Source organism: Carettochelys insculpta, chromosome 24 (assembly GCF_033958435.1).
Source record: "Carettochelys insculpta isolate YL-2023 chromosome 24, ASM3395843v1, whole genome shotgun sequence".
Taxonomy (NCBI): Eukaryota; Metazoa; Chordata; order Testudines; family Carettochelyidae; genus Carettochelys; species Carettochelys insculpta.
The window spans coordinates 9495141-9520430 of record NC_134160.1 but is presented as its reverse complement, the minus strand read 5'-3'; the positions used below and the strand labels follow the sequence as shown (position 1 = coordinate 9520430).

Here is a 25290-nt window from a genome sequence, read left to right as displayed (position 1 = left end):
GGATCGGTTGCAAGCCACAAACAATGAAGTGTAACGCTAGAGCTCAGCCGAGCTGAGATGAAACCGTCTGCAGGAGCCGGCAGGGGAACAGATAGTGGGGAGGAGACAGACCTGTGTTCCAAAGGAACATAGCTGTTGACTGGCCAGGCATAGACCTCTGGGCGTGGGGTGGAGAGGGGAGCTGGGCTGTGGCCCAGGAGAGAGCCCCTTTTGGGAACACAGTTGGATGAGAGGCTAGAGAGGGCCTTTTTGTGGGAGCAAGATAAGGTGGCAGTGGAAGGGGATAGCCCCTGCAGGACCAGGCTGCTTCTCCCAGCAGGCCCACCAGCCTTATGGCTCGGAGCCCCCTGGCGTTATGGGTCTCTCCCAGATCAAGTTCCTCTTTGTAGTCTGAACTGCAGCTCGAAGGAGGCCCCTGCAATTTTAATGAAGACACCAGATCCCAGCAGGCGCTCGCCGTGCCCAGGGTGGGTTTGCAGGACTCTCCAGCCTCTTTCCAAGTCCCCGCAGAGCCGCCAGCTGCAGCTATACAATGGCACCGCACCACTGCCCTAGGCACACAGGACCCAGGAGCTGAGCCCCAGGTACCACGCAGAGGGAACTGCCAGCCCCAGAGGGGCTTCTCCAGCTAGTGGCTGTAGGAGCAGAGCCACCCCTGGAACCTGGCACCAACCCCCTGCCACCACCATGACGCAGGGGTTCTGGAGAACCTACAAGTCTAAAGTGCTGCAGAGCCTGGGCGGTGAGGGGCCGGAGGAGGAGGAGGAGCTGGAGGAGGAGGTAGGGATTGGCCTGGCAGGGGTCCTCTTTCTCTGTCGCTGGTCACGGGGGGAGGCACTGGGGGTTCCCAGCTTTTCAGTCCTGTGCCCTGGGATCCCCCCAGCCCTGGCTCCACCCGCTCTGATACCCTGCGCCTACCCAGCTCCACCCGCTCTGGTAGTCTAGCCCATCACTCTCTGGTGCCCAGCGTTTGTGCCCCAGCATCCGCCAGCTAGTTTGACAGCTCTTCTAGGCTGGCCTGCCCGGGCCCTGCTGTGGCTTTTGGCAGGGCTGCTGGAATCCATGTCTGGGCACTGCCAAGTCATTCGACTGGAAGAATCAGCTCAGAGCTGTTTGGAGCGTCCGCTCCCATTGACTGCCCTGGGAACAGGCTCAGGCCTGGTGAGCTCAGCACTGCACGGTACAGAGCACAGAGATGGGTGGGTGGAGGGACCGGAGTGGAAGGATGGGTACTACTGGTCCGTGCTGTCCTGAAATGACCCCGTTGCTGGGGGTTGCTGAGCTAGGACCAGAGAGGCTAATTCTTTCAGCCTTGCAGCATGGCAAGACCTCGCCCGGTCGTAGCAGCCGCAGTGTTACCAAATCGTGTTTTCCTTAAAGCCCCAGCTCCCAGAGTCAGGTGATGATGAGACTCTCTGCTCCGCTCTAGTCACGAAGGATGGTTTGAGGCAAGCCCAGTGGGAACTCAGGCAGAGGCCCAATCTCAGGAAGGCCACTGACCCCTGGAGTAAATGGCTGTGGTGGAGGTGGGCATGTGGGGGTCAGGCACCAGGTTGCTGTGATGCCCACTCGGGTTTGGCCCAATCACCCCTCCCGCCCGGCAGACCTGCAGCCCCAGGCAGCTGCCTCCTTTGCTTACAGCCAGTCTGAAGCTAGCTGAGCTGTCTCAGTTAAGTCAGGTGGGGAACCTATGTCCAAAGTGCACAAGGTCCCAACATTCTCTGAGCCGGCCCAGGCTGAGGGATCTGACCTGATGCTTTGCAAAAGACGAGCTGCAGAAGGGAGCCTCTGCTCACTAGGGAACAGACAGGAGATGCCACAACCTGAGCTGGGGGCAAACACAAGGCCCGGGCAGGTAGCCAATCTGCAGCTCCTTGCATAGGTGCCAAGTCCAGCACAGGGTTCCCTGTAAGCTGCGCACTTGGGTGGCCACCCCAGAGAGTCAGGCGCGGCTCAGCTGATTAGCAGAGTGCCCACAGATGGTGGCCTGTGTTTCTACAGGTGGTGCACATCCACTCCTACCTGGGCGCATGTAACAAAATTTACTCCACTCACAGATGGAAAAAATTAGAGAGGGCCCTGCTCCAGGGCTGGAGCTATAAGCACCAACTTTCTAGTGTGTGTGTGTGTGTGTGTGTGCGCGCTCACTGCTCCACCCCCAGCACCACTCCTTCCCCCCAAGCCCCACCTCTGAGCCTGCTCTGCCCTTGTTTCCTCCCCCCGCACCCCACAGAGCCTCCCCGGAGGGCAGGAGGTGCAGGGAGGGAGGAGGCAGTTCTGACAGGGGCAGCTGCTAGCGGCAGGTAGGCAGGAGCTGCTGACGCAGGATGTGGCTCTTTGGCAAAATACCATGGTAAAGTCTGGCTCCGACTCAGGCTGGCCACGCCCCCCGGCATGGGACTCAGCTAGGTCAGGGCTGAGGAGCTGTGATGGAAGCTCCTTGCCCAGGGAATTGTGCCTGGACCAGCCTGAGTCCAGAAGCAGCAGCCAGAGGAGGGGGAAGAGTAATAAACAACATCCTGTCACTAATACACTTCCCAGGGGCAGAGCAAACAGGTCGCTCTGGGCCCTGCAGCCACTCACGCTGCCTTCCCTTCCACACGCCCCAGCCCGCAACTGATGCTGTGAGTCTCTTTCAGAGGGATCACCCCAAGCTGGTGGAAACGGCAGATGCGCCGGTTCTGACGGAGGAGGGGTCGAACCCCATCTCCCAGCTGGCACGAAGGGTAAGACGTCCGCCCCGGGCTCTCCACTGGCGCCCCAGAGCTCTCAGCACAGCCATCCCACGCCAGTCCAGCCAGACGGGGGATTCTCTTTGCTCCCGGGGTGGTTTTCAGGCCTCTCTTAGATTTGGCTGGCTCTCTGCCAGCGCCAGAGGTCGGCTGCCTGGCCCCACGCAGCAGGGCTTTGTCCGCGCTGCTGCTCAGTGCGGACAAAGTAAGCTGGTGCACCCCGGTACTGGCTAGGGGCAGGGCTCAGGATGTGCCAGCAAAGGTTTCTGTGCTGGTGCTGGGCGTGGAGTCGCTCACCCATCACCTGCTAATCCTGGCCTCCCCCTCATTGCCCCAACACCAGATAGCTGGGGACAGGGGTGCTGAGGTCCCAGCCCTGCGGGGCTGGAGCCAGCACCCACAGCCCCTGGGCAGAACAGCCACAGCACCCTCAGGCGCCAGGGCTCAGGCAGTGTAATCATCACCCTGCCTATCCTGGGCACAGTGGCTGTACTCCCAGCCTAGAGCTCCACCCACCTAACCCCCTGCCCTGAGTCTCTGGTGGCCGTGCCCTGCCTAGCCTGGGGCCGGGGTGATAGGTGAGGCTGCCCTTTCGTGGGGTGTCTAGTTCTCGTATGCGGAAGAGGGGGCAACCAGGAAATCACTTGCTGCGGCAGCCGTCCCATAGAGCAAAGCACCGGGGGCTGCTGGCATTCCCAGAGCCCCCAAGAGCTCAGCCCAACTGCCCTGGCTCTGCCCCACCTGGCAGGCCCCTCACCGGCACTTCCCCTCTGCTTTGCAGGTCCAGGGGGCTGGCGCCAGAGGCTGGCGGACCATGTCGGCTCTGTTCAACAGAGAGGACGAGCACAAGCTGCTGACCTCTGAGCCCTGCACTGACCAGTAAGACTGCTGCTCGCAGCTGCGTCGGGAACCTGTCTGCCTGAGCGGTGCCCAGCTGGCCCCGGCCCAGGGCTGAGGGTCTGTGGTAGGCCTGAGGATAGGAGGATGGGGTGAAACCGCAGGCAGAGAGGTACAAGCGCACCTGGGTTGCAGCCCCCAGAGCGAGGGCGAGCCCACGGCCCCGTAACACAGCTCTCAGCCAGGCCAGGGGCCCTCCGACCTCCAGGATCACAGCAATGCTGGAGTTGATCGGGCTTAGGCCTGAATTCAGCCCTGCTGTCTGTGGGCCCGGCTCCCTCCGACATCAGCGAGAGCTACATCAGCTTCCCCCACGGCTGAACCTGAACCTGACACTGTCCGACAGCTGCCTGCTCTGCTAGCCAGGGGACACAATGCACCAGCCACGCCGAAGGCTGCAGGGAAGGCTGAGGGCAAGCCGTGTTCCCTGTAAGCTGAGCCCTTGGGTGGCTGCCCAGGAGAGAGTCAGGTGCCTCTCACCGATAGGCTGCTGGCTGTGGGTGCCCTGCCAGTGTTTTTACTGGTGGTGCACTCTGCACATGCCTTGGTGCACATAACAAAATTTATTCTGCCCGGATAGAAAAAATCAGAGGGAACCTTTGGTTTAGAGCTAGAGGTGCTTCCTGCCGTAGGATCTGGCATAGGAGAAGAGACTAAATGAGGCGGCAGTTCCCTCAGTCACACTGTAGAAAAGTTACGCAGTTCCCCTGTGCTCGTTGGCCTGTGGGGAGACCGTCCCAGCCTCCCGCCGCAGCTGCCTCCCCTCAGCTTTGCAATAAGACACTACCAGTGAGACCCTACACCACACCATGGGGCAGGACATGCAGACCCTCTCAGCCAGGAGAGTTCAAGGCCCCCATTCAAACCGCCCTCCAGTCATGTATGCACAGTGAGTCTGAGACCAGCAGCCAGCTGGTCATCCAAAGCTCACACGGCTGCAGCTGTGTGGTTCAAATCCAGAGAGAGGCCGGTGCCCGCAGTCTGCCCTGCACCTGGGAGCGGGGCTAGTGTTTGGGTAGCTCTGGTACCTTACGAAGAGCCAGGCCCTTCCACCCATCCTGGCCAACAATGTCTGTGCAAGGGGAGCCTGGGAGTTGGGGCTTCTCATTCAATTACAGGCACATCTGTGCCCAGCAGCCTGCCAGACCCCAAGACTCAGCATCCCATCTCTGCCTCCCCCTGGATCATTCTGGCTGGTTCTGCCTTTCCCACACAGGCTCAGTACCCTCCCTTGCCATACGGCCGCTTGGCCCCACAAAGTCGCAGGACCTCCTTGGCAGCCTCCTCCTGGCCCTGGCTAACGTGGCCATCCACAGTCCCAGGAGCAGGGTCCTGGCCGGGGGAGGGGGCATGCTCTGCGACCATGGGGCCTATTTCCAGGCCTTCCCTGTGTCGTGCATCCAGGCAGAGTTCCTCTGGGCAGTGTCCGCCGGCTCCCTAGCTGGCTGCGAGGAACAGCGGGGGCCCTCCCGGCTCCTCGGCTCAGTGTCTCCCTCTGGTTCCCTTGTTTTACACCCCCACCCCCGCAGCCCCTGTTGTTTCATCTGTTGGCCCAAGCAATCAGATGGGTCCTGGGTCCAGTAGCCCCACCCCCTTGGCTGGGGAGGCGGGGCCTTAGCAAAGCCCACCCTCTTCCCAGTACTCAAATAGCGCGACTCCTCTCCTCTGTGTGACGCTCTCCCTGCAGACTGAGTCTGTTTTTCTCTCCTGGGTGTGTCAGGCTCTTGCCATCCAGGTCCGCCCCCCCCCGCCCCACTAATTGCCCCATCTCTTGCTTCCAGCCCCCTGGCCCCAAAGCCAGCAGAGCTGCCCTCTGCGGAGAAGCCAATGTCGGGGTTCTGGGACGCGTTCGCCACCAAGTGGCAGCAGGCCTCTGCCCTGGACAAGACGACAGCTCAGCCCGAGGCTGGCGAGCCGGCGGCCGAGTTCAGCGGGGCCCCTGGGGAGCCCCGGGGAGAGGAGCCCAACTGCTCGAGCCGTGGCAGCGACTTTCACGAGGCAGAAGAGGGAGCCTTCAAGTGGGGCTTCTTGGTCAGCAAACTGGCTGAAATACGGAATAAAAACGCCCCCAAAGATAACTAGAGCAGAAGGACCCTCCCCTCAGCCCCAGCTCGGCGCACTCCCTCCCTCCCTCCTGTGGGAGGAGAACCCCCAGCGTTTTAACCCTTTCAGTCACTGCAAAGGATGCAGCAGAACCATCCCCTGCGAACACCCAGTGCGGCTGCCCTGTTCTCCGTCTTCCCTGCCAAGGCCTGTCCCCAGGAGCTACGGGGTGGACTGTTCAGTGTCTGATCTGTTCTCGCCTCAACCTGCCCTGAGGAGGAGAGACCAGCGCATCTCACTGGCTCTCTCTGGCTCCAGTTCTGTGGTTCACATGTGGACCTTGGTCTCCAGGATCTTTGCTCAACGTGAAACCCCCCCAGGCCCAAGAAGGAGGCTGGGCATGGCGCATCTAGCACAGTGATGCTGAAGGGGGGACCTGCAGGGACCTGTCCAGGAGCTTCGCTCCCCTTACCTTGGGCTAACAATGGCCTTTGTGTTGGGAATGCAGAGCTCAGGGTAACGTGTCACACGGGCATCTCGGGGCTGTGGCGGCGGTCTAGCCAGCAAACATGTCTTGAAGATTCACAAGTAGGTAAAGCATTTGAAACTCAACTGAAAACAGCCCTGGCTCGCCCTGGTGCTGCTCTGGCCTCTTTGCACGCGATGGATGTGGTTCCCACTGCCAGGCAGCAGAACGCAGAGGAAGGTACTTAAGAGCAAGGTCTCTAGAGAACGGCCCCCTTGTGTTGTGCTGTTTGCACCGTCAGGGAGAGAATCTGGGACCACCCTGGTGCGGAACACGTCTCCCTGGTCTAAGCCTTCCCTGCTTGTATGGCACAATGTTCTTGCAGCCTAGCGGTCAGAGCAGGGCACTGGGAAGCCAGGTTTTCATCCCTGCTCTGCTATTGACTTGAGTGGAGTGACCGTGGGCAAATGTCTTTGCACGTCATTGGAAAACTCGGCAGCAACTATCTACTACCTCCAGGGTACGTGTGAGGCTGTTGGCTCAACCTGCCTCTGGACTGAGCAACTGATGCACCTAGAGCGCTTTGCAATCCTCGCATAGCCAGAGCCGTGAAAGCCCAGAGCCTGAGGAGCTGCAGTTCTGTGTACTGAGGATTCATAAGCCTGGCAGGCCAGGGCTTTTGGGAGAGCCGAGACTGCGGATGCCTGGTTTGCTCCAAGACCAGCATGCACCTTGGGAAAGCACCCTTAAAGGCATCTGCAGTGGGACACCCTGAAAACGAGGAATCAAAGGTTATTGGGCACTTTAAAAAGCTTGGACATGGTGACTTCCTTAAGAACAGACCGATCCGTGGCAGCCCGGCTTGCAGGCACATTCTTTGGCCAAAGCCTGGAGAAGAAAGAGCAGGTCCTTGGGTGGATCAAGGCCCCCTTCCTGGTGTGCTAAGAACTCCCCCTCCCACAGAAGAAACTCTAAAGTTCGGGAGGCTTGTGAATGACTCATCCCCAGGGTTGAGGCCCGCTGAGGCCTTGTTCACCCAGCCACAGGCAACAGACCCAGCCCAGCTTCCCTGCTTGGAACCGCATCTGCTACTCGGACCCCGATTGCACGTGAACGGGGGATGCAGTCTGACTGGCTGGGGCATTGGCAGCACACGCAAGGGAGGCATTTCCCTGCCGCCGCGCTTGTTTCACGCGGCCGGTGTTGTTTGCAGTGAGTTTCAGCTGATCTTTATCCTATTTAGACACGTATAAAGGTAGAGAACTTGACCCCTTCCCTCAGCTCCTGTTTTCACAACCTGAGGACACTGCACAGCTTAGGGTTATTTCTTTGTGTCCTCTCTACGTAGGGTGCGTCTTCACTACCCGGTCATGGGGTTGAATTTCACACGCCCAGCGGGGAGGCACGAAATTGACCCATCGGGAGTCGACAGTCGACCCCTGTACTTTGCAATCTCATGGGGAGTGAGGGGGGTTGACGGGAAAGTTTCTCCCATCAACCTCCCCTCTGTGCAGACAGCCAGGTAAGTCGATTGTAAATAAATCGATTCTAGCTACGCAATCGCCGCAGCTGGAAATTGTCTCTGCAATCGACTTTAATGTCTAGGGTAGTCCCGGCTGTAGGTGCTCAGTGTCAAAGTAGGGGCTACACAGCAAAGGACATTCATACCAGCGAGCAAGCAGGTCCGTGCCTGCCCGTCCAGCGTGTTTGCAGGGTGTCCGAGCCACAGGAATCGGAAGGGAGCAATGGAGCCAAGCGGCTCCCAGCTCTCCTCCACAGTCTAGTGGGAAACAGCCTGGAAGGCAAAACAAGCTGGACAAGATGATCCTCAGCTGGTCTAAATTGGTATTGCACTAGTGACGTCAATGGAGCCCTGGTCATTTACAGCCCCAGAGGATCTAGCCCTCCCTCTGAGTGCAACTGAGATGAGTTTAGCATTTATCAACTTGAGTGTCAATGAGAGCTCCAGTATCAAACCTTCTGTGAAACAGGAAGGCGCCTTGCCACCGTAAATAGTACCAGAGAGTTCACCGTGTTAGCCTGTAACCTATCCAAACAACCCAGCAGTCATGTAGCACTTCAAAGGCTAACAAAATAACCAATTAGGTGACGAGCTTCCGGGGGACAGGGCTGTAGATCTGAAGAAGGAGGGACATGGCCAATCCAGCACCATGATGCTGAAGTTGGGGAGCTGCTCCAGCCCTAGGGGACCTGAAGGGGAGACCTTCTCCTAGGGCTGTAGAAGTGAGTCTGTCCCACAAAAGCTCATCACCTAATAAATTATTTGTTAGTCTTTAAAGTGCGACATGACTGCTTTTTTTTTTTAAAAAAAACCCATAAATGTTAATTAAACTCATCCTGAGATGCTGATTGGTCCTAGAGCAACCACTTGGTGTCAGTCAATCAACAATGCTAGAAAAGAACCCTGAGAAGAAGTCTGTTAATTCTTCAGTTTTCATTGGGCGGGTGGAAGGCCGAGATGACCAACCAGTTCTGATGCATATTATGGTATAAGCCAACTAGCCACACTCAACCTGCCAAGTAGCCACATATGGCCAGCGGCACCACAGGTCTAAGGGTGTGTCTTCACTACACAGAAGATCGACCGGATCAGGGTTGATTTTCCAGGTTCAATTGCCCCTAGAAGGGACATACGAAATCCAACTCTCTGGGGTCAGCCCCTGTCCTCCTCAATCTCCTGAGGAGTGAGGCAAGTCAATGGGGGAGTTTCTCCCGTGCGCCTCCCTCTGCGGGGACAGCCAGGTAAGTCGAGTGTAGATAAGTGGATTCCAGCTACACGACTGCCATAGCTGGAATTGCATCTCCACAATCGATTTTAATGTCCAGTGGAGCCAGGCCCGTGGTCCCCCGACCAAAGGAGGCCTTGGTAACCTCTGTAGCTAAAACACCAGTAAAAGCACAAGAGCTGCCCAGTTCCAGCAGATTAACTTGAAGCATCACCCCATCCTCTTCCCTGCAGCAGGTGGGGCATCACTTTCCCATAACCTTCTCGTGGAGAGGGAGCTGTGGCACTGCTATATAGAAGATTTCAGACTGAGGACTCCCAGCTCCCAGACACGAAGCAGAAAGGCGTTCAAACAGACAGGGACTGTCCCAGGTGTAGAGCGTATTGTGTTCCCTAGAGCAGCAAGATTCAGACTTCTCACCGGTAAATCCAGGTGTCACTTGCTAACAGCGCGTTGTGCAGCAGAAGCACCTGGCTGTTTGAAAGGGCAGCTCAAGCAATGTGTTGATTAAGTGCTGTGACCCCACAGTCACTGCAGCCGAGCGGCGCTGAGAGGTGGCAATACCCCCTGACCATGGGTCATGTGCACAGCACTTCAGGAAGCGCAGTGCCAAGCCAGAAGTGTGAGTGGCTAGTGCTGTTGAGTGCTTGGCTTCCCAGCTCGGCCTGCCACTCTGGGAGCTTGTTGTGGCAGTGTTTAGGATAAATGTGTGCACCTGGAACTGGTCTGAGAGCCAACAAACTCATGACAGGCAAGACACCGAGCAGGTTTTGGACTGTTCCAGTTTTCAGTCAGTCATAAAAGGAGGCTTTCAGACAGTGTTCCCTGTCAGCTCAGGAGAAATTTAGGTGCCACCCAGCTGATTAGCAGAGCACCTGCACCCAGCAGCGTGTGTTTCTATGGTGGTGCACATCTGTACATGCCTTGGCGCACAAAACAAAATTTATTCTGCACTGGTTGGGAACAAATTAGAGGGAACACTGCTTTCAAGCAGCTGCCCCAGAGGCAGAGGCTCCGGCTGAGAACTGCTCCATTGAAGAGCCATCTTGCCTCTGAGCTGCCCTCCCTTTTCCATGGTCCATTAGTGAGAACCACTCTCCTGTTAGTTATTCCTCCTGGCATATTACAGGGCTGGCTGCTGCTGGATCCAGTTGCAGGGCTGTCCTAGACGCACGAGCCCCACCCTCAGCGGGGCAGAGGCAGTGGCCACCGCCCAGGACATGAAAGGAGTCGGTGGGTTCAGCGCCCCACTGAGATAACCTGACTCCTCTTCCCCTGCAAACAGCCTGTCAAGATTAAAGGGAGCCATTCATCAGAGCAGAGCTTCCAGAGCCTGGCAGATGCCAGAGCCCGCCTGCACCTGGAGGGGGCCAGCGGGGCTCCTGATGGGAGGAGGAATTCACCCTTGGCACAGAGTCGGGCAGGTTCTTGTTCGGCCGCCATCTGCCCAGGCTGGGAAGGCTCATTCCATGCCTGGGAGCGCAGCTTAGCCCGGTGGGGGCTGGGAGAGCGAAGCAAGACCGGGGTCGTGACCAGCAGAAGAGGAAGACAAGGCTGCTATTGCCAGGATGGGGCCCCCAGAGAGCCAGAGCCAGCTGGCATCTCCCTGCTGGCCCCACCAGGGAACTGGCCTGGACAGACAGATTCTTCAGACAACGCTGAACTCTGCCGATGGGAAGGAGCCAGTGGCTTCCCCTCTGTCTATCCCACGGCGAGAGGCGAGGCAACCGCTCAGAGACCTCATCGTTCCACTCTGCCGCCCACTCCCACGCCGGCGGGGGATGCAGAGTCCAGAGAGAAGCAGCTGGGACCCGCCACAACCTCGCCGCGCAGCCCCTCGACAGCAGGCAGAGACCACACCCAGCAGGTTTCAGCCCCAGCTGGCTTTATTCAGGAGTTTTCAGCCCCAGCCCAAATGAAACCATTTCTCCTGGGAAAAACGAAAGCGTTGCAGCAAGGAGGGGGCTCCCAGGGCTGGCGCAGCCAGGCCCACGCCTGCCCACCCACTGTGCGGGTGGGGCAGCCCTACACACGCCCCACCCGGCCTGGCAGCATCCCGGCAGCACCTCCAACCACGACTGGATCCATCAGTGAGGGATGAGCCAGGGGGCCCATTTCGTCAGCAGTTACAGAGCCGGCTGCATCCCCCAAGGGGCCAGGCCAGGAGCACAGCAGCAGAGGAGGAGTTAAAGGGACAGTCTCAGGGGGCTGCCTCCCGGTCCGGCCCCATTGTTCACATGCTCAGCAAGGAGACGAGGCTCAGCCAAGGGGGACCAAAGCAGGAGGCAGCCCAGGGGGAGTTGCTCCCAGCCCCACAGCGGAGTTCCTTCCCCAGGCACATTTGCAAATGCCATTTCAAAGGGGAAAGGCTCTGCTGGCCCCAGGAGCGGAGCATCACCTGCGCCCCTCTCCTGCTCAGCAGGATTAGGCCATGCGGTGCTGGACAGATTCCCCCCACCGGCATCTACACTGTTGGCAGCACCAGCACAGAGAGGCGCCTGTGGGCCCTGCACAGGGTAGCTGCACACACAGGGCGGCCGGGCGGGGATGGCTTAGGGCTGGGGTGGCCAACCTGTGGCTCTGCAGAAGTTAGCACGTGGCTCCTTGCGTGGGTGCCCACTCTGGGGCTGGAGCTACAGGCCCCAGCTTTCCCCCGGGCTGGGGGGCGCTTGGTGTTTAACTCCCTGCCCTGCTGCCGAGGGCCTAGATCCGCAGTGGCTCTTCGGCCAGTTGGCTGGACCAAGAAATGAATGTTCAGTCTAATGGGGCTACTTGCCGCCAGCAGCAGCCGCCGGAGCGGTCGCTGCTTCAGAGCTAGTTGGACGCCGCGCGGCTAGAGGGTGCTTGGCCTTGTCGTGAGGGCAGGGGCCTGGACTCGATGGATCGCGCGGTTCCTTCCAGTTCTACGACTCGGAAATTCGTACCACGCTAGGATCCAGGGCCGGGAGGGACCTCAGGAGGTCGTCGAGTCCAGCCCCCTGCCTAGAACAGGACCAGCCGCAAGTAAGTCATCCCAGCCAGGGCTTAGTCAAGCCGGGATTTAAAAGCCTCTAAGGATTCCCCGAGTCCTGCCCCTTCCCGACCCCACCTCGGAGCCTGCCACATCCTCTCTCCTGCCTCCTTCTCTCGAACCCCTGCATGCTGGGGAGGCGGGAGGGGGAAGCGCTGATCCACAGGAGCTGGGAGCCGATGGGGGCTGGTGCCTTATGACCACGGCTCTATGGTAACGTACACTGGTAAGTTCAGGCCCCTTCTCAGGCTCAGGTTGGCCACCCTGGCTTAGGGCATCTTCACCTGCCCAGTGTCTCTTTCACTCTGGGGCACAGTGATCTGTCCGGTTCACCCCCAGGGCCTCTTCCCACCCACGCTGAGGCAAGAGGGGGCTGCCATCGCCTTCCCTGGAGGCAGGACCGGAAAGGCCCCTGAGCTGGAGTGGGGATCACTTGCCCATCGCTGTCGGCCGGGGCCTGGCCTTTAGACAGTGGACTCCCTTGCCACGGCCCAGGCTCGCTGGCAGCCGTACAGCCACTTGATCACCCGGGCGTTGCGCTCTACAATCGAGACGCTGGAGGGCAGCCGGGCGCCCGGTTCCCCCGCGCTGGGCCCTGCTTCGCAGCCGCTGGAGCAGCCCGTCCCGCTGCTCTCTGAGCTGGCGCAGCCTCCGCTGCCCAGCAGCCGGGAGGAGGCGGTGTCCCAGCCAGCAGGCCTGAACCGCTCCTGTCCCAGCACCTCCACCAGGTCCCGGTCCAAGCCGCAGTAGTTGAAAAACCTCTCCTTCTCCGAGAGCGGCAGCGAGCAGCCGCGGCTCAGCTCCCTCTTGGCCTCCGTGGGGCCAGGCCCCACTGCAGCGCTGGCCGGGGGCACCCGGCTGCCGGGAACGGGCTGCACCAGGGGGCTTGCGCTCGGGCTGAAGGTGCAGCCCTGTGGGCCCAGCGTTGGAGCAGCCTCCTTCCCTGCCGGCTGCCAGGCCATGGGGGTCTCGTCTCTCTCCGGGCCCCGCTGCGCGCCCAGGCTGCGGGAGGGGGGGGAACTGGGCTCTTTGTCTCGGAGCGGCCCCTGGAAGAGCCGCCGGACCAGGCCGTAGCCCTTGGCGTTCTCGTTGTTGATGGCCGTGCAGTCCCGTTTCTGCCGGTAGATGATGAGCGAGTCGGGCCGCAGCAGGCGTTTGCTGCTGCCCCGGTGCGCCACCGGAGACTGTGGGGCAGGCAGCAGCTTCCTGGGGCCGGTCTGCCTGGGGCCGTCTTGGCCCAGATCTGAGCTCTGACAGAGCTCGTGGCACTGGTGAAGAGTCAGGGGCCTCCTGCTGCGGGGGGAAGGCCGGGGGGGGCAGCTGCGCAGCACTGGCTCCTGCCGGCTGTCGATCACTTGCTGGGTTTTGACGTACTTGGCTTTGTCGGCTTCCAGCCTCTCCACGGCACTCGGGGTGCGGCCCCTGCTGCCCACCTCCATCTGTCGGCGGAGAAACTCCGGGCCCCGCTTCAGCAGCCCCAGGGGCGACGTGCTGCTTCTGGGAGACACAGGCCTCATGGTCTCGGCTGCTTCCAGCACAGCTCTCAGGGACAGGGTGTGGCCACCTGCAAGGGGGGCTCCCCTGGGGGGATCATCGTGCAAAAGCCCTGAGCAAAGAGCAGCTGAGATGGGCTCTAAGGGCAGCCCCTCCAGTGCACCCAAACCGGCCCCGAGACGCTGGCGTGGCTCTTCACCCACAAGCCCAAGCCTGGATCCAGACAGGACGGCAAGAGGGACTCTGGCACCTGCTCCTGTGTCCACGGGGAGCCCTGGAAACCTCTGCGCCTCACTCCCCGCAGGAAGCAGCCCTCCGTGGCGTGGGGAAGGTGCGCTCAGCTCTCACCCTGGAAGGAGAGGAGGGAAGTGGTTAGTGATGGGAAAGCCATAGAATCGTAAAACACTCGAACTGGAAGGGACTGCGAGAGGTCATCAGATCCAATCCCCTGCCCTCATGGCAAGGCCAAGCACCTTAGAGACCTTCCCCGATCGGTGTCTTTCTAACCTGCTCTTAAATATCTCCAGCGAGGGAGATTCCACAACCTCCCCAGGCAATTGATTCCAGCATTTAACCACCCAGACAGGTAAGAAGTTTTTCCTAATGTCCAACCTAAACCTCCCTTGCTGCAGTTTAAGCCCATTGCTTCTTGTCCAATCCTCAGTGACCAAGGAGAACAATTTTCTTCCCCCCTCCTTGTAACACTTTCAAGTACTTGAAAACCGTTATCACGTCCCCTCTCAGTCTTCTCTTCTCTAAACTAAACAAGCCCAGTTCTGTCAGTCTCCCCTCACAGCTCTTGTTCTCTAGATCTTTGGTCATTCTTGTGGCTCTTCTCTGGACCTTCTCCAGTTTCTCCACATCTTTCTGGAAAGGGGGAGGGGGGGCCAGAACTGAACACCATAGTCCAACTGAGTAATCAGCGCTGAGCAGAACAAAAGAATGACTTCTCCTCTCTTGCTCTCAACACTCCTGTTAATGCAGCCACCACCGGCGAGGGGCCCTGCCTGGGTCATGGGCAGCTGCCTCCCGTCCCCAGGTTGGTAAAGGAACTTGTCCCACGCCAGGAGGAGTTCTGAGGTCCCAGTTTGCGGGGAGAAGGGCACATGGATAAACCCAAGCTTCCCCCCCCCACAGGAGAAGGACCATTTGGAGCAGGTACCATCATCTCAAGGAGAAGCCACCCTCCAGCTGGGTCATTGCCCCACATACAGGTCTTCTCCCCTTCTCTGATGCAATACCACTGTTGGCACAGAGCAGGGCCCTGCCTCCTGCTCCTGTAATCTGGCACCTGGGCTGCAGCCCCACAACTGCACTGTGCCGGCTGCCCCACATGGCTCTGAAGGACACAGAGTCCACAGCTGTGGAGAATGCAGCACTTCCTGCAATCAGGAAGGCCCCGTAGTCCAGTACTCCCTGTAAGCTGAGCGCTTGGGCAGCCACCCAGGAGAGATTCAGGCGCCGCCCAGCTGATTAGCAGAGCGCCCACAGACATCAGCGTGTGCGTCAACTGGTGGTGCACATGCCTCAGCGCACATCATAAAATTTATTCCGCGCATGGATGGAAAACATTGGAGGGAACATTGGCCCGTACCATGGGAAATCCATCAAGGGTTCAGGAACTAAGGGAAGACGACAGCCGGGGGGCGGGTACGTTTGGGCCACACCTCCCCCACAAAAGGGGTGTAGGAGTCTTTCCCTCCCTCCACCCACCAGCTTCATGGTGGCAGAGATGGACAGCTGGACAGCCTGGAACCCCAGATGCTGCGTGGGGGGAAATCTACCCTCGCGAGGGCGGGTGGGAGAGAAAGAGGAGCACGCATTGGTGAAGGGGCGACCCAGAGCAGGGGAGAGGGAGCAGTGAGCAGCGGGGAAGGAGCTTGAGTTCTTCTCCCGCCCCCATGGCTGCATTCAACACTCTGGGTGGAACATAACTACCACCCAGGGCCACCCTGCAAGTGAGACACCGGGGCGGGGGGGGGTGCATGTGCAGCCTGACAGGGAGAATCCCTCCCCCCCCCAGATGGGGCTGCAGATGCAGGGAGGGTTTTGGCGGCACTTCCAGAGCGAGGCATTGTGGACAGCACGTGATTGAGAGGAGCGTGCGGTGGGCGAGGTGATTTTTCAGCCTGGGGTGCTCGCGAGATCCCCCCTCTCCCCACGGTGGCAGCAGCAGCTCCTCTGGTGCATCATAGCAGAGAGGATGCTAGAAAAGGAGAAATTTCGCACTGAGCTCTGCTAGGCTGCCCCAGCGTTCCCTGTCAGCTGAGCACCTGGGCAGCCACCCATGGTGAAATCCAGGTGCTGCCCAGCTGATTAACAGAGCGCCCACAGGTGTCAGGCTGTCTTTCTATGGGTGGTGCACACCCCCAAATGCCTGGGTGCGCATAACAAAATTTATTCTGCCCATGGACAGAAGACAATCAGAGCGCCCACTGGCTGCCGCCCTGCTCCAGCAGGAGTCAAGGAGAGCACGGGGCCACTGGCACAACAGCCTCGCTGCTCCCAGCTGACTGGCTGGCCATTGGGCACAGCAACAGGGACAGGAGATGGCCTTTTCCTAGAGAGCAGCTGACTCCCCCGTGGGAACATTCGCTGCAGCAAAGGGAAAGCACTTAGGAGCCTGTGAAGTCACCTGGGTTGTTGCAGTTTCCAAGAGCAACTGGAACAGGAAAGCTGGCGGCCTTATCTTTACATCCCCAACCGCAGGAGAACAAAGACAATCCGGCCATCAAGAGCTGGGGAGCCACCCGTTCCTGGCAGCCCCCAGCACGGCCAGGGCTGCCGGCAGAGGCAGAGGGGGAACCAGGCTAGAGCTGCTGGGAGGGGAGGAACTAGAAGGCAGGAGGTGGAAAAGCCACAGGGGCGTTTCTGGCTCCGTTTGTCTTCCCGTGTGGCTCAGAATAATCACAGTGTGTGAGCGGCCCTGGGTTGGGACAGGCTCCCTTCTGGGCTTCCCTGTTCAGAAAGGAAAACAGAGGGGCTTTTTTTAGCCCATTCAAGGCTCAGTCAACTGACACAGTAACTCCACTGTGGCTGGCCAAGAGGGGATGTCCCCAAGGAGGCAGCACGTCCTAGTGGCTACAGCGCCGAACCAGGAGATGTGGGTTCTATTCCCCGCTCTCCTCTGCTGGGTGACCTTAGGCAAGTGACTTCTGCCGTGTGCCTCTGCCTCAGTTTCCCCATCTCCATCTTAGATTGTCAGCTCTGTGGGGCCGGGACTGGCTCTGGCAGGCGTGTGCGCAGTGCCCACTGTGCAGATTCTCTGTGTGCTCCTGTAATACCAACCAGCAGCCATCTAGTCGCCTGGGATAAAGGTTTCCACAGCCAGAGAACCACCTCCTGGAACTGCTGGGCCAATCCCAGAACCATTAAACTTGGCAGACTCAGTTCCCAACCAGATGGAACAAGCCAGCTCCCTCCAGGCTCAGAAAGGGCCCGATCTGCGCTGGCTGTGCTCCGTGACTAATCCCTAATTCATGGGAGGCCCTGAATGAGCTGCCAGAGGTCCCCAGTGGCCACCACACAGCCTTTATTAGCCCACTAGGTACAATAGGTCTTATTCACCTCCTGAGAGACCCTCTGTCCAGGGCAGGACTAGGACAAAGCCAGGCCTGAGCCTAAGGGGCTGGCTCATGAGGGGCCAGAGGTGGGACCAGGGCAGTAAATCTGGGGCTGAAGTTTACAGCCACTAGCCCAGGGGACCTGGAGTCACACACAAGCTGTGAATGCCCCAAGCAAATGGTTTCCTTTAATGTAAGTGGCTCCATAGAGCCCCTCCAGGCAGGGGAGCTAATGGTTAACCCGTCTGCCTCTTCTAGGAAGGGCAGCTCAAGGCAGACGGGGCCTATTGCTGGAGAAAAGCCCCTCTGTGCTCTGAGATGCATTCTCTCACTCTTCCTCCCAATTGCCCTCCTGCCGCCTGGGGTGAGAGGGAACACTCAGGACAAACGCCCACCCAGCTACCTTGTCACATGGACACTTGGCCTGTCTCAGCTTAGGATCTCCAAGCGCTCGACGAATGAGAACAAAATCAGTTTCTCCACATCCTCAGTGGCACATCGCTTATTCCCATTGTGCAGGCGGGGAAGCAGTGAAGCAATTTGCCCGAGGTCTCACAGGAATCACGGCACCCTAGACCCAGACTAGCAGAGACCCAAAGATGAGGAGACAGAGCCTGGACAGACAAAGAGGCCGCAGCTGGAGTTTGGTTCTGTGGGCTTAAGAAAGGATCAGAGTCCCCTGCAGGGTTCCCTGTAAGTGGAGCGCTTGGGCATCTACCCAGGAGAGAGTCAGGTGCCGCTCAGCTGATTGGCAGAGCGCCCATAGCTGGCAGCCTGTGTTTCTACTGGTGGTGCACTTCCGCGCATGCCTCAGTGTACATAACAAAATTTATTCCACCCATGAGGTAGTAAAAAGTTAGAGGGAACACTGCTCCCCTGAGATGCTGAACCCAGCAGCCAAACCCTCCACAAGATGAGCCTCCCTTCTGTCTATCTTTCCTTCCCTTTAATCCCACCACGCATCTCTGACCTCCACTGTCACAGGCCAGAGATCAGTAAGAGCTTCACATGGAGACTCCAGGCCACCCAGGGAAAGGCTGCACAGAGCCTGGCAGTTCCCAGGTTGGTCACGCAAAGAAGGGTTGCGTGATGTAAGGGCATCACATCTCTGCCACCTTCCCAAGGGGGATTTCCGAAGAAAAGGTTCACTGCCTGAGTGCAGGAATTTCAGCTCAGGGCAGAGATCAAGTCAGCAGGGGAGCTGATAGCCCAGCTCCTGAGCTGCGATTACAGCCATTGGGAAAATGGAATTTCCAGCGGGCAGGAAAACCCCCTATTTCCAGCTCTGCTTTCACCCTGCAGGAGGAGGAAAATATCAAACCGGTGAGACTTTTCATGAAGCAAAACTTTGGAAAGTTGAGAAACTGGGGGAGGAAACACGTTCTGGCCAACCGAAACGCCCCTGCAAACAATCTGCTTTAGAGTGTTCCAAGTTAAAAAAATGTAGTAAAAAAACCAAATCAACATTTTTGGTTCCCTTGTGCTGCCCTGGCTGCCGGCATCTGTTTGTTCTCTCTGGTCTTGGACTTAGATGGTCAGATTTTGAGAGTGGGGAACTGTTTGTTTGCTCTAGGTTTGCACAGCACCTAATATAAAGAGGTCGAGGTGCATTGATTGACCCCGATACGCTGTCATAATACATATATATAGTATAGGATTTCCATCCCCCAACAGGGAAATTTTGCTTCAGCACAACTCCATATTTTGCCAGGAAAAGATTTCAGTTGAAAATTCTCTCTCAGCTCACCCCAGTATACTCTAAATAGAATCCCCCCAGCTGATCTGAATCAAAATGCAATCATGCCTACCTAGGGGGACCACATTGCCCTATGGTAAATATGGGACACTGACCAACCGGCCTCTGGGGACAGGGGTGGGGCTGCTGTCCCTTGTCAGGGCTCCTTGGCAAGGGGGGCTGCTGCTCCAGGGTGAGGCACCAGGGATGGGGGCCCTGCAGCCTCCAACGGGGAGGCCCCAGGGATGAAGGGGAGTGGAGGGTGGGGGATGTTCCAAAGCCGCCTGAAGGGGGGAGCAGGGAATGAAGCAGGAGCTGCCCCCCGCCCCCCAAGGTGTGGGAGGCCAGGGAATGAGGCAGCTGCCCCACAGAGGAGCTCCCCTGCAGCAGAAGCTGCTGCCACAAGGCGCAGAGCTCCAGGGAACAGGGCAGCCACCCAGTGGAGTAGCTCCCTGGCAGGAGGGGCTGCCAGCCCAAGACACAGGGTGCCAGGGAACTGCAGCCCCACAAAAAATGGGACGGTTTGTCTATTTTCTTTAAAAAAGTCAGGACACCTGTGAGATGGCGTAAATATGGGACTGTCCCAGGAAAACCAGGGGATGGGCACCTTATTCCTACCACTACAACAGCATGATGCATGGGTAGAGCCCCTTTTGAGGCTCCTTAAGCCATTAAACGCACAATAAGCTTCACAACAGTCCTGGAAGTAAAGACAGATAAGGAACACTGCACCCACTTCTGGGGTGGAACACAGCCTGTCTTGAACAGCACACAGCAACACTACCCCACGGCACGGTGTAGGAAAGGAAGAAGAAAGCTATACAAGGTAGAGAGGCAGTTCCAGAGTTAGAATTTGGCCAGGACCCCAAAGGTCAGAATTTCAGAAGAGCTCAGCTTGTTGATGACTGAATGACCTCGAAAAACTGGCTATAAACAGGAGATGAGCTCTTGAAAACCTGGCCTTGAGCTCTCGAGATTGACGATCCAGCCCCAAGAGAAGAAACTCACTGTGGTACCCAGACACAAAGGCCACTGAACTGGGACAGCAGCACCCGAGTGGCCCAGGCTGAGATGGCCCATTGGCCACTGTTGCAGCATCAGACACCTGGCTCCGGCCCTGGGGCTCCCAGGGAGGTCTGTGCACCTCAAAAGATCACTCCCAAGGAGAGCTTGTTTGCAAAGACTGCAGGAAGGTGGCTCCTGGGCAGGGGATGTTTCCCCTGTGGATCTTAACACAGCACTGAGGCTAAACCAAAGTTTCTCCCCTGGGAGCTGAGATCCCACCCTGTGTTATCCCAGGGCCATAGAATTCAAGGAAAAAACAACAGCCGCCACCTTGCTATAAAAAGCCCAAAGAGTTGAACTTCTGCCTCTGAAACACAGCGCTATAAATAAGCAGTTCCAGGGCGGACTCTCACCCACGTCCCAGGCACATGCCCTGCAGAGAGAAAGAGAGGGGGAGAGGGAGAGAGCTCTTGAACACCAGCAGCCCAGATCTCAGCTCCCAGAAGAACCAGCACAGGCCTCCAGCCTCGCTCGGGAAAGCCAGGGGTGCACAAGCAGGGGTCCCCGAGGAGCCCATAGCAGGGCCTGGCCTGTTCCCAGGGACAGGAGCCCACTCTCAGGCCACAGAGCCAGGCACTGGCACACGCCCCCTTGGCACTGGTCTGAAACGGGCCAGGGGAAGGAAGCACAAGCCTGAGCCCCATTGCCTAGGGATGGAGCCGAAGCCCAAGCAACTTAGGGGTCCTGGGAAACTGCCTGTCTTGCTCCCCCCCCGGCCAGCCCCAGGATCACCCCAGCCTTGCCACAGCAGTTCTGTGAGCTGAGCGTCGGGGCCATAAGGCAGGCCAGGGCCAGGTGCCCTGTGACCCCTTGGCGCAGGGCAGTGGGGCAGAGGGGACTCACCCAGCCGGCTAAGGCATCTCCAGGCAGCGCCAGCTGGTCCTGCCTTGCCAAGAGCTCCCGGGGAACTGAGCTCAGCCCCTGCAGTGCTGGCTGTACACTGCCAGGGGAGAGCCACCCCCTCCCTGTGCATTAACCCCTTCCCTCCCACTCCCAGGCTGCATTAACCCCTTCCCTGCCATCCCCAGCCTGCATTAACCCCTTCCCTCCCACTGATCCCCAGATCATTAACCCCTTCCCCTCTGCTCACTCCCAGAGGATTAACCCCCACCCAAGCATTAACCCCTACCTTCCCAGTGACCTCCAGAGCTTTAACCCTTTCCCTCTCACCCATGCCAGAGCATTAGCCCCTGCCGTCCCACTCACCCGCGAGGATTAACCTCTTCCCTCCCACCCACTGCCTCCGCAATAACTCCTGCCCACTCCCAGTGCATTAACCCTTGTCCTCCCTTCCCCCAGGATTAACCCCTGACCTCCAGCTCACACCTAATGCACTGACACTTTCCAGCCCTGATCCCACCCACTATTAGCCCCTTCCCTACCACTCACACCCACCATTAACCCTTTCCGTACCACTCACACCCACCATTAACCCTTTCCCTACCACTCACACCCACCATTAACCCTTTCCGTACCACTCACACCCAGCATTAACCCCTGCCACCACCCCCAGGTCAAGCCCACGTTCCCTTTCTCTGCACCGCTGCAACACCTACCCCATTGCCCGCTCCCTGGAAACCTGTGTCGCTCTCTCTTCCCCCATGTGTATCTCCCCCTCCTTTCTCCTTCCACCTGCCTCATGCTCCGTCACATACAATCTGCCCCCTCCTTCCAGGTACATCATCCGTTATGGGTCCCCTGCACCCCAGGCTTTTCATGGGGCCGTATCAGCGCCAGGCAACCAAGGCTAATGAGTGGGCCACAGGAGCAGCTGTTCTCCACATCCATGGGCTGCAAAACTGTCGTAACCAGGACGCTGTCCCGGTACTGCTGGTCACACTGGTGCAATCTCTAGGATTTGCGGGGGGGCGGGGGGGGAGGGACGATGGAACCGTTGCAGCGCTGTGACCACCTGCAAAGACTCCCCTGGTCCGCACCTCACTTCCCATGTCACTGGAGCAATACCAGGAGGGGCAGAAGTGCCACCGACAGAAACCAGTAGCACCTGGCAGCCTTGCCAGGGCCAACAGGGAACAAACCTTCTCGCGAGCCACATACAGAACCCCAATGGTTCACCCCATGGGTCGCATGTTACCCACCACCGGTCGGCTCCATTGTGTCCTCTATTCCAGCCCCCCAGGCACTGCAGGAACCAGACAACCCTTCCCTTGCCTGGATTTTCCTGCAATGATCCTGGTGCCTCTGCCTTCCCTCCTCCTCCAGCCTCAATCACTAGTCCGCGGTGAAGGGCAGCTCCCTGCACACGAGGCCAGTGGCCATGGTTGAGCTCACTGGCAGGGGCTCTGATGTCACACTGGTGGGGCTGCCTGGAGCGGCATAGGCTGTCTGACTGACATGGACAGCAAACTTCTGCCCTATTAAGGGGCTGCAGGGGAAGGCTGGTCTCACGGCCCTGGACACAGATTCTATGCCATGCTCTGTGGGTGACCTTGGACAAGTCAGGTCATCAATCTGGGCCTCAGTTTTCCCTTTCTGTAAAATGGGGGCAAGGATCCTTCCTGTCTTGTCCATGCAGACTCTGAGCCATTTAGACGGGACTCCCTGAGCATATGTGCAGCAGACCGAGCGCATTATATGACAAACACCCCATCATAGCTGGGGGTGCCGTTTGCGACTGTACCACAAATGGTAACATACAAACCCTGCACTGCAGTCATTGCTGTTTAAACCATGCTCAGGGTGCGGGGGGCTGATTTTACCAACCCAGCTCCCCCAAACAAACCCCAGCAATCATTACTCCCCAAATCCTACAAGGTTTGTAGGAACCTAATTCCCATCACACCCCAGGAAGTGGAGAACTTTTCTAAGTCCTAGAGTCAGTGGCCCACCCTTCTCCCCACCTGCTTCCCTCCCCTGGCGCAGTGCATCCTCCACCATGGCATCTGAGCACCACCCTCCCTGCTCAGCTGGTCTATGCGTTTGCAGCTTGCTGGCAGCTTGGGGCACAGGGAAGGGGATGCACCCAGGGAGCGGGCATCTCTGCAGGATAGAATGCTCAGCAGGTCCCGGCAAACGCTGCTTTTCCTTGGGCTGGGCTGGAAGGAGACAGAGTCCTACCCAGGCCCAGCTGCCTCTCGTTTTACACCTCGTTACTCAGAGGCCTGGGGTGCAGCTGGGCAGAAGGAGCACAGCTGCAATTCACCTCCCCAGGGAAGCCCTGCAGAGCAGGAAAACATAGCCTGAGTGCTGCTGGGCTGGCATGCGGTAGTGTCCCACTGGCCCTTGGGACTGGCTGGCACCAGGCAGGGAGCGCAAGGAGGACAGATGGGGGAGTTCCCTGAACCTCTCTGCAGCTGCTGGGTTTTCTCCCTGGCCCAGATCCATCCCCAGCACTCAGTGCAGTGAAGCCACATAGGAGCTGAATTCATAGGTATGAGAAGTACAAGTGTGGGGGAGGTACACTGGCACTCCTGAGCGCCTGGCATTGCAAGCGGGGTCCCAGCTGCTGGCCCCATGTGTTGGGGGGGGGTGCTCTGCTGCTGGCCCCACACCCTGCTTCCTGGCTGCTGCCTCACGTGAGGGGGGACTCTGCATCCAGCCCCACACTCATGGTCATGGCTGCAGGCACCAGGGCTCTGCTCCCAGCCTCAGCCGGAGGGGTCAGCTGCACTTCAATAAGGGGGCTGGATTTGAGCAGCTGCACCCTTGTGGGTGAATTCTGCCCATTAGCACCCACCAGCCCTGAGCCCAACCGCTCTCGCGTCCCCTCCCCCTCGCGGGTCCTGCCGTCGCGAGAGCCTTTGGCGACACGAGACTCGGAACCAGGAGAGGGGGAGGCGCACGAGCCCTGCTGGGGCTGTTCCCTGGCAGTGAAAGGGTTAAGGCAGGTTGAGCCCTCCCCAGCTGGTGGAAGGTTCGAGCCTCTCCAGGGGAGTTCGAAATGGCCGGAAGGTGCAGTGAGTGCGGGTGGTTATTTTCACATCTGCCCTTTGACCTGCCGGAGGGCTGCTCACTCGTTCTGCAGGGAAAGGCCCTCTCCTTCCCCCACCCGGGCAGGGAGGCAGCCCGGATCTGCAAACAACCCGCTGAACGCTTCCTGGGGCAGCCAGCGGGGGCTGGGACCACCACGGGGCAGCTTGTTCCGTCTGCGCCCAGTTCTGCATGCGCCAGGCCCCATCCTGAGAGGCAGGGGCACAGATGTGCGAGATGGGGAAGGGCCTGAGAGCTCACGACCCCGCTGCTCGTCCTCCCTGGGGGATGTGTTTAGCTCCTGGCACTTCCAGGGCTGCAGCTGGGCCCTGGCACAGCTGCTGGTAGCGCTCTGCTCCCATGGATGCTAACCCTAACCCTAACCCTCCCCCAGTGTTTCCTCTTTTTCCATCCACGGGCAGAATAAATTTTGTTACATGCACCAACGTCTGTGCACCACCGGGAGAAACACACGCTGCCGGCTGGGGGTGCTCTGCTAATCAGCTGGGTGGCACCTGAATCTCCTCTGGGCCTCTGCCCAGGCTGGCCGCCTGTCCCCGGTTGCACCGCAGAGTGGGCTCTTTAAACGGAGGCCCTGCTGCGGCAGCTCCGGGAGCTGGCAACCGCCCCCAGGTTCCAGGGGCCCAACTGACGGAAGTGCCGCCGCCGAAAGGAAGGGCGACGCGAAGGGAAGGGAAATCCCTCAGGAGGCAGCTCAGATGGGTTTGTTTGTTTCGCAGCGTCTGGAGCTCCGCAATCACCTTTCGCCAGCACAGCCTGTTCCTTCCAGCGCCGGCCGCCCCACGCTGCCGCAGGGAGCCAGGCCCAGAACAAGCACCAGCCCTGCTCCCCCCGGCCTGGCAGGGCGCAGAGCTGGGATCTGCCCAGCCCGTAGCATCGCCCCATCCTTGTCTTGTGCTCCTCCTTGCTGTTTGCTGCACTCCCCGGTGCCTTTCGTGTCCCGTTAGGCCTGGGCAGCACTGGCGAGGCCCAGCAGCTCCACTTCGGGCACGGCCATGAAAAAGCCGCCCCTGGCCAGGCCCACTGGTGGGATCGGGGCAAAGGGGGCAGTTGCCACAGTCGCTTTGAACTGTAGGAGTCTGTGAGTGGGAGGGAGCTGACTGCTCCTGGCCCCGCCCCTTATGTGACTGGCCACGCCCCTCCTCAGTTAGCCCCCACCCCTTATTCGATTGGCCCCGCCCCTTCCAAGATGCAGCACCAACTCTCACCCTCCCGCCTGGCCCCAAGGTGGGCGGTGGCAGTCGGCGCTGCTGTGCCTGGCTGACATAGCTGTACCAGCACACCTGTGCTGTAGCTGCGGGTAGGTCAGCAGCAGAGGGCAGAGCTAACAGCTGCCTCGGAAGAGGTGTCCCTACACCTACAAATGCTCCGGTGGCTGCAGGCTGCACTTACGCGAGGGGGCTGTGCTGGCGTGGTGCACGGCCGTTGTGGACGCGCGGGCTGGGCGTGTGAGATCAGGGCCAGTGACCCCTCTACGTTTTCTCTGCCAGAGGTAGAATAAATTTTGTTACGTGCACCAAGGCATGTGTAGATGTGCACCACCAGTAGACTCTTCCCCCGCTCCCCATGCTGCCCGCCGTGTGTCAC

The 25290-nt window shown here is 59.0% G+C and overlaps 2 protein-coding genes across 5 annotated transcripts; one reads left to right on the top strand and one right to left on the bottom strand.

The window, feature by feature from the left end:
- Nucleotides 1–687: 687 nt before the first annotated feature.
- Nucleotides 688–5711, top strand: C24H1orf232 (chromosome 24 C1orf232 homolog). The gene is made up of 4 exons (XM_074976059.1): nucleotides 688–780; nucleotides 2640–2726; nucleotides 3514–3611; nucleotides 5411–5711. The coding sequence occupies exons 1-4, from the start codon at nucleotides 688–690 to the stop codon at nucleotides 5709–5711; spliced, it is 579 nt and encodes a 192-aa protein (XP_074832160.1).
- Nucleotides 5712–10755: 5044 nt separating this feature from the next.
- On the bottom strand, nucleotides 10756–24570 carry FAM110D (family with sequence similarity 110 member D). Of its 4 annotated transcripts, none has more exons than XM_074976313.1 (2): nucleotides 24444–24570; nucleotides 10756–13738 (listed from the first exon to the last, which is right to left on the bottom strand). In XM_074976313.1, exon 2 carries the CDS (start codon nucleotides 13410–13412, stop codon nucleotides 12360–12362), a length of 1053 nt encoding a protein of 350 aa, XP_074832414.1. In that variant the 5' UTR covers nucleotides 13413–13738; nucleotides 24444–24570; the 3' UTR covers nucleotides 10756–12359. The 4 variants fall into 4 exon arrangements, 3 of the variants coding, with proteins under 3 accessions (XP_074832414.1, XP_074832413.1, XP_074832415.1); XM_074976312.1 differs by lacking the exon at nucleotides 24444–24570 and adding an exon at nucleotides 20596–20647; XM_074976314.1 differs by lacking the exon at nucleotides 24444–24570 and adding an exon at nucleotides 19696–19780.
- Nucleotides 24571–25290: the final 720 nt, after the last annotated feature.

Coding starts and splice junctions, on each gene's coding strand:
- C24H1orf232 (XM_074976059.1), top strand. CDS start 688: ATGACGCAGGGGTTCTGGAGAACCTACAAGTCTAAAGTGCTGCAGAGC. Junction 781..2,639: donor AGGAGGAGCTGGAGGAGGAG/GTAGGGATTGGC, acceptor AGTCTCTTTCAG/AGGGATCACCCCAAGCTGGT. Junction 3,612..5,410: donor TCTGAGCCCTGCACTGACCA/GTAAGACTGCTG, acceptor TCTTGCTTCCAG/CCCCCTGGCCCCAAAGCCAG.
- FAM110D (XM_074976313.1), bottom strand. CDS start 13,412: ATGAGGCCTGTGTCTCCCAGAAGCAGCACGTCGCCCCTGGGGCTGCTG.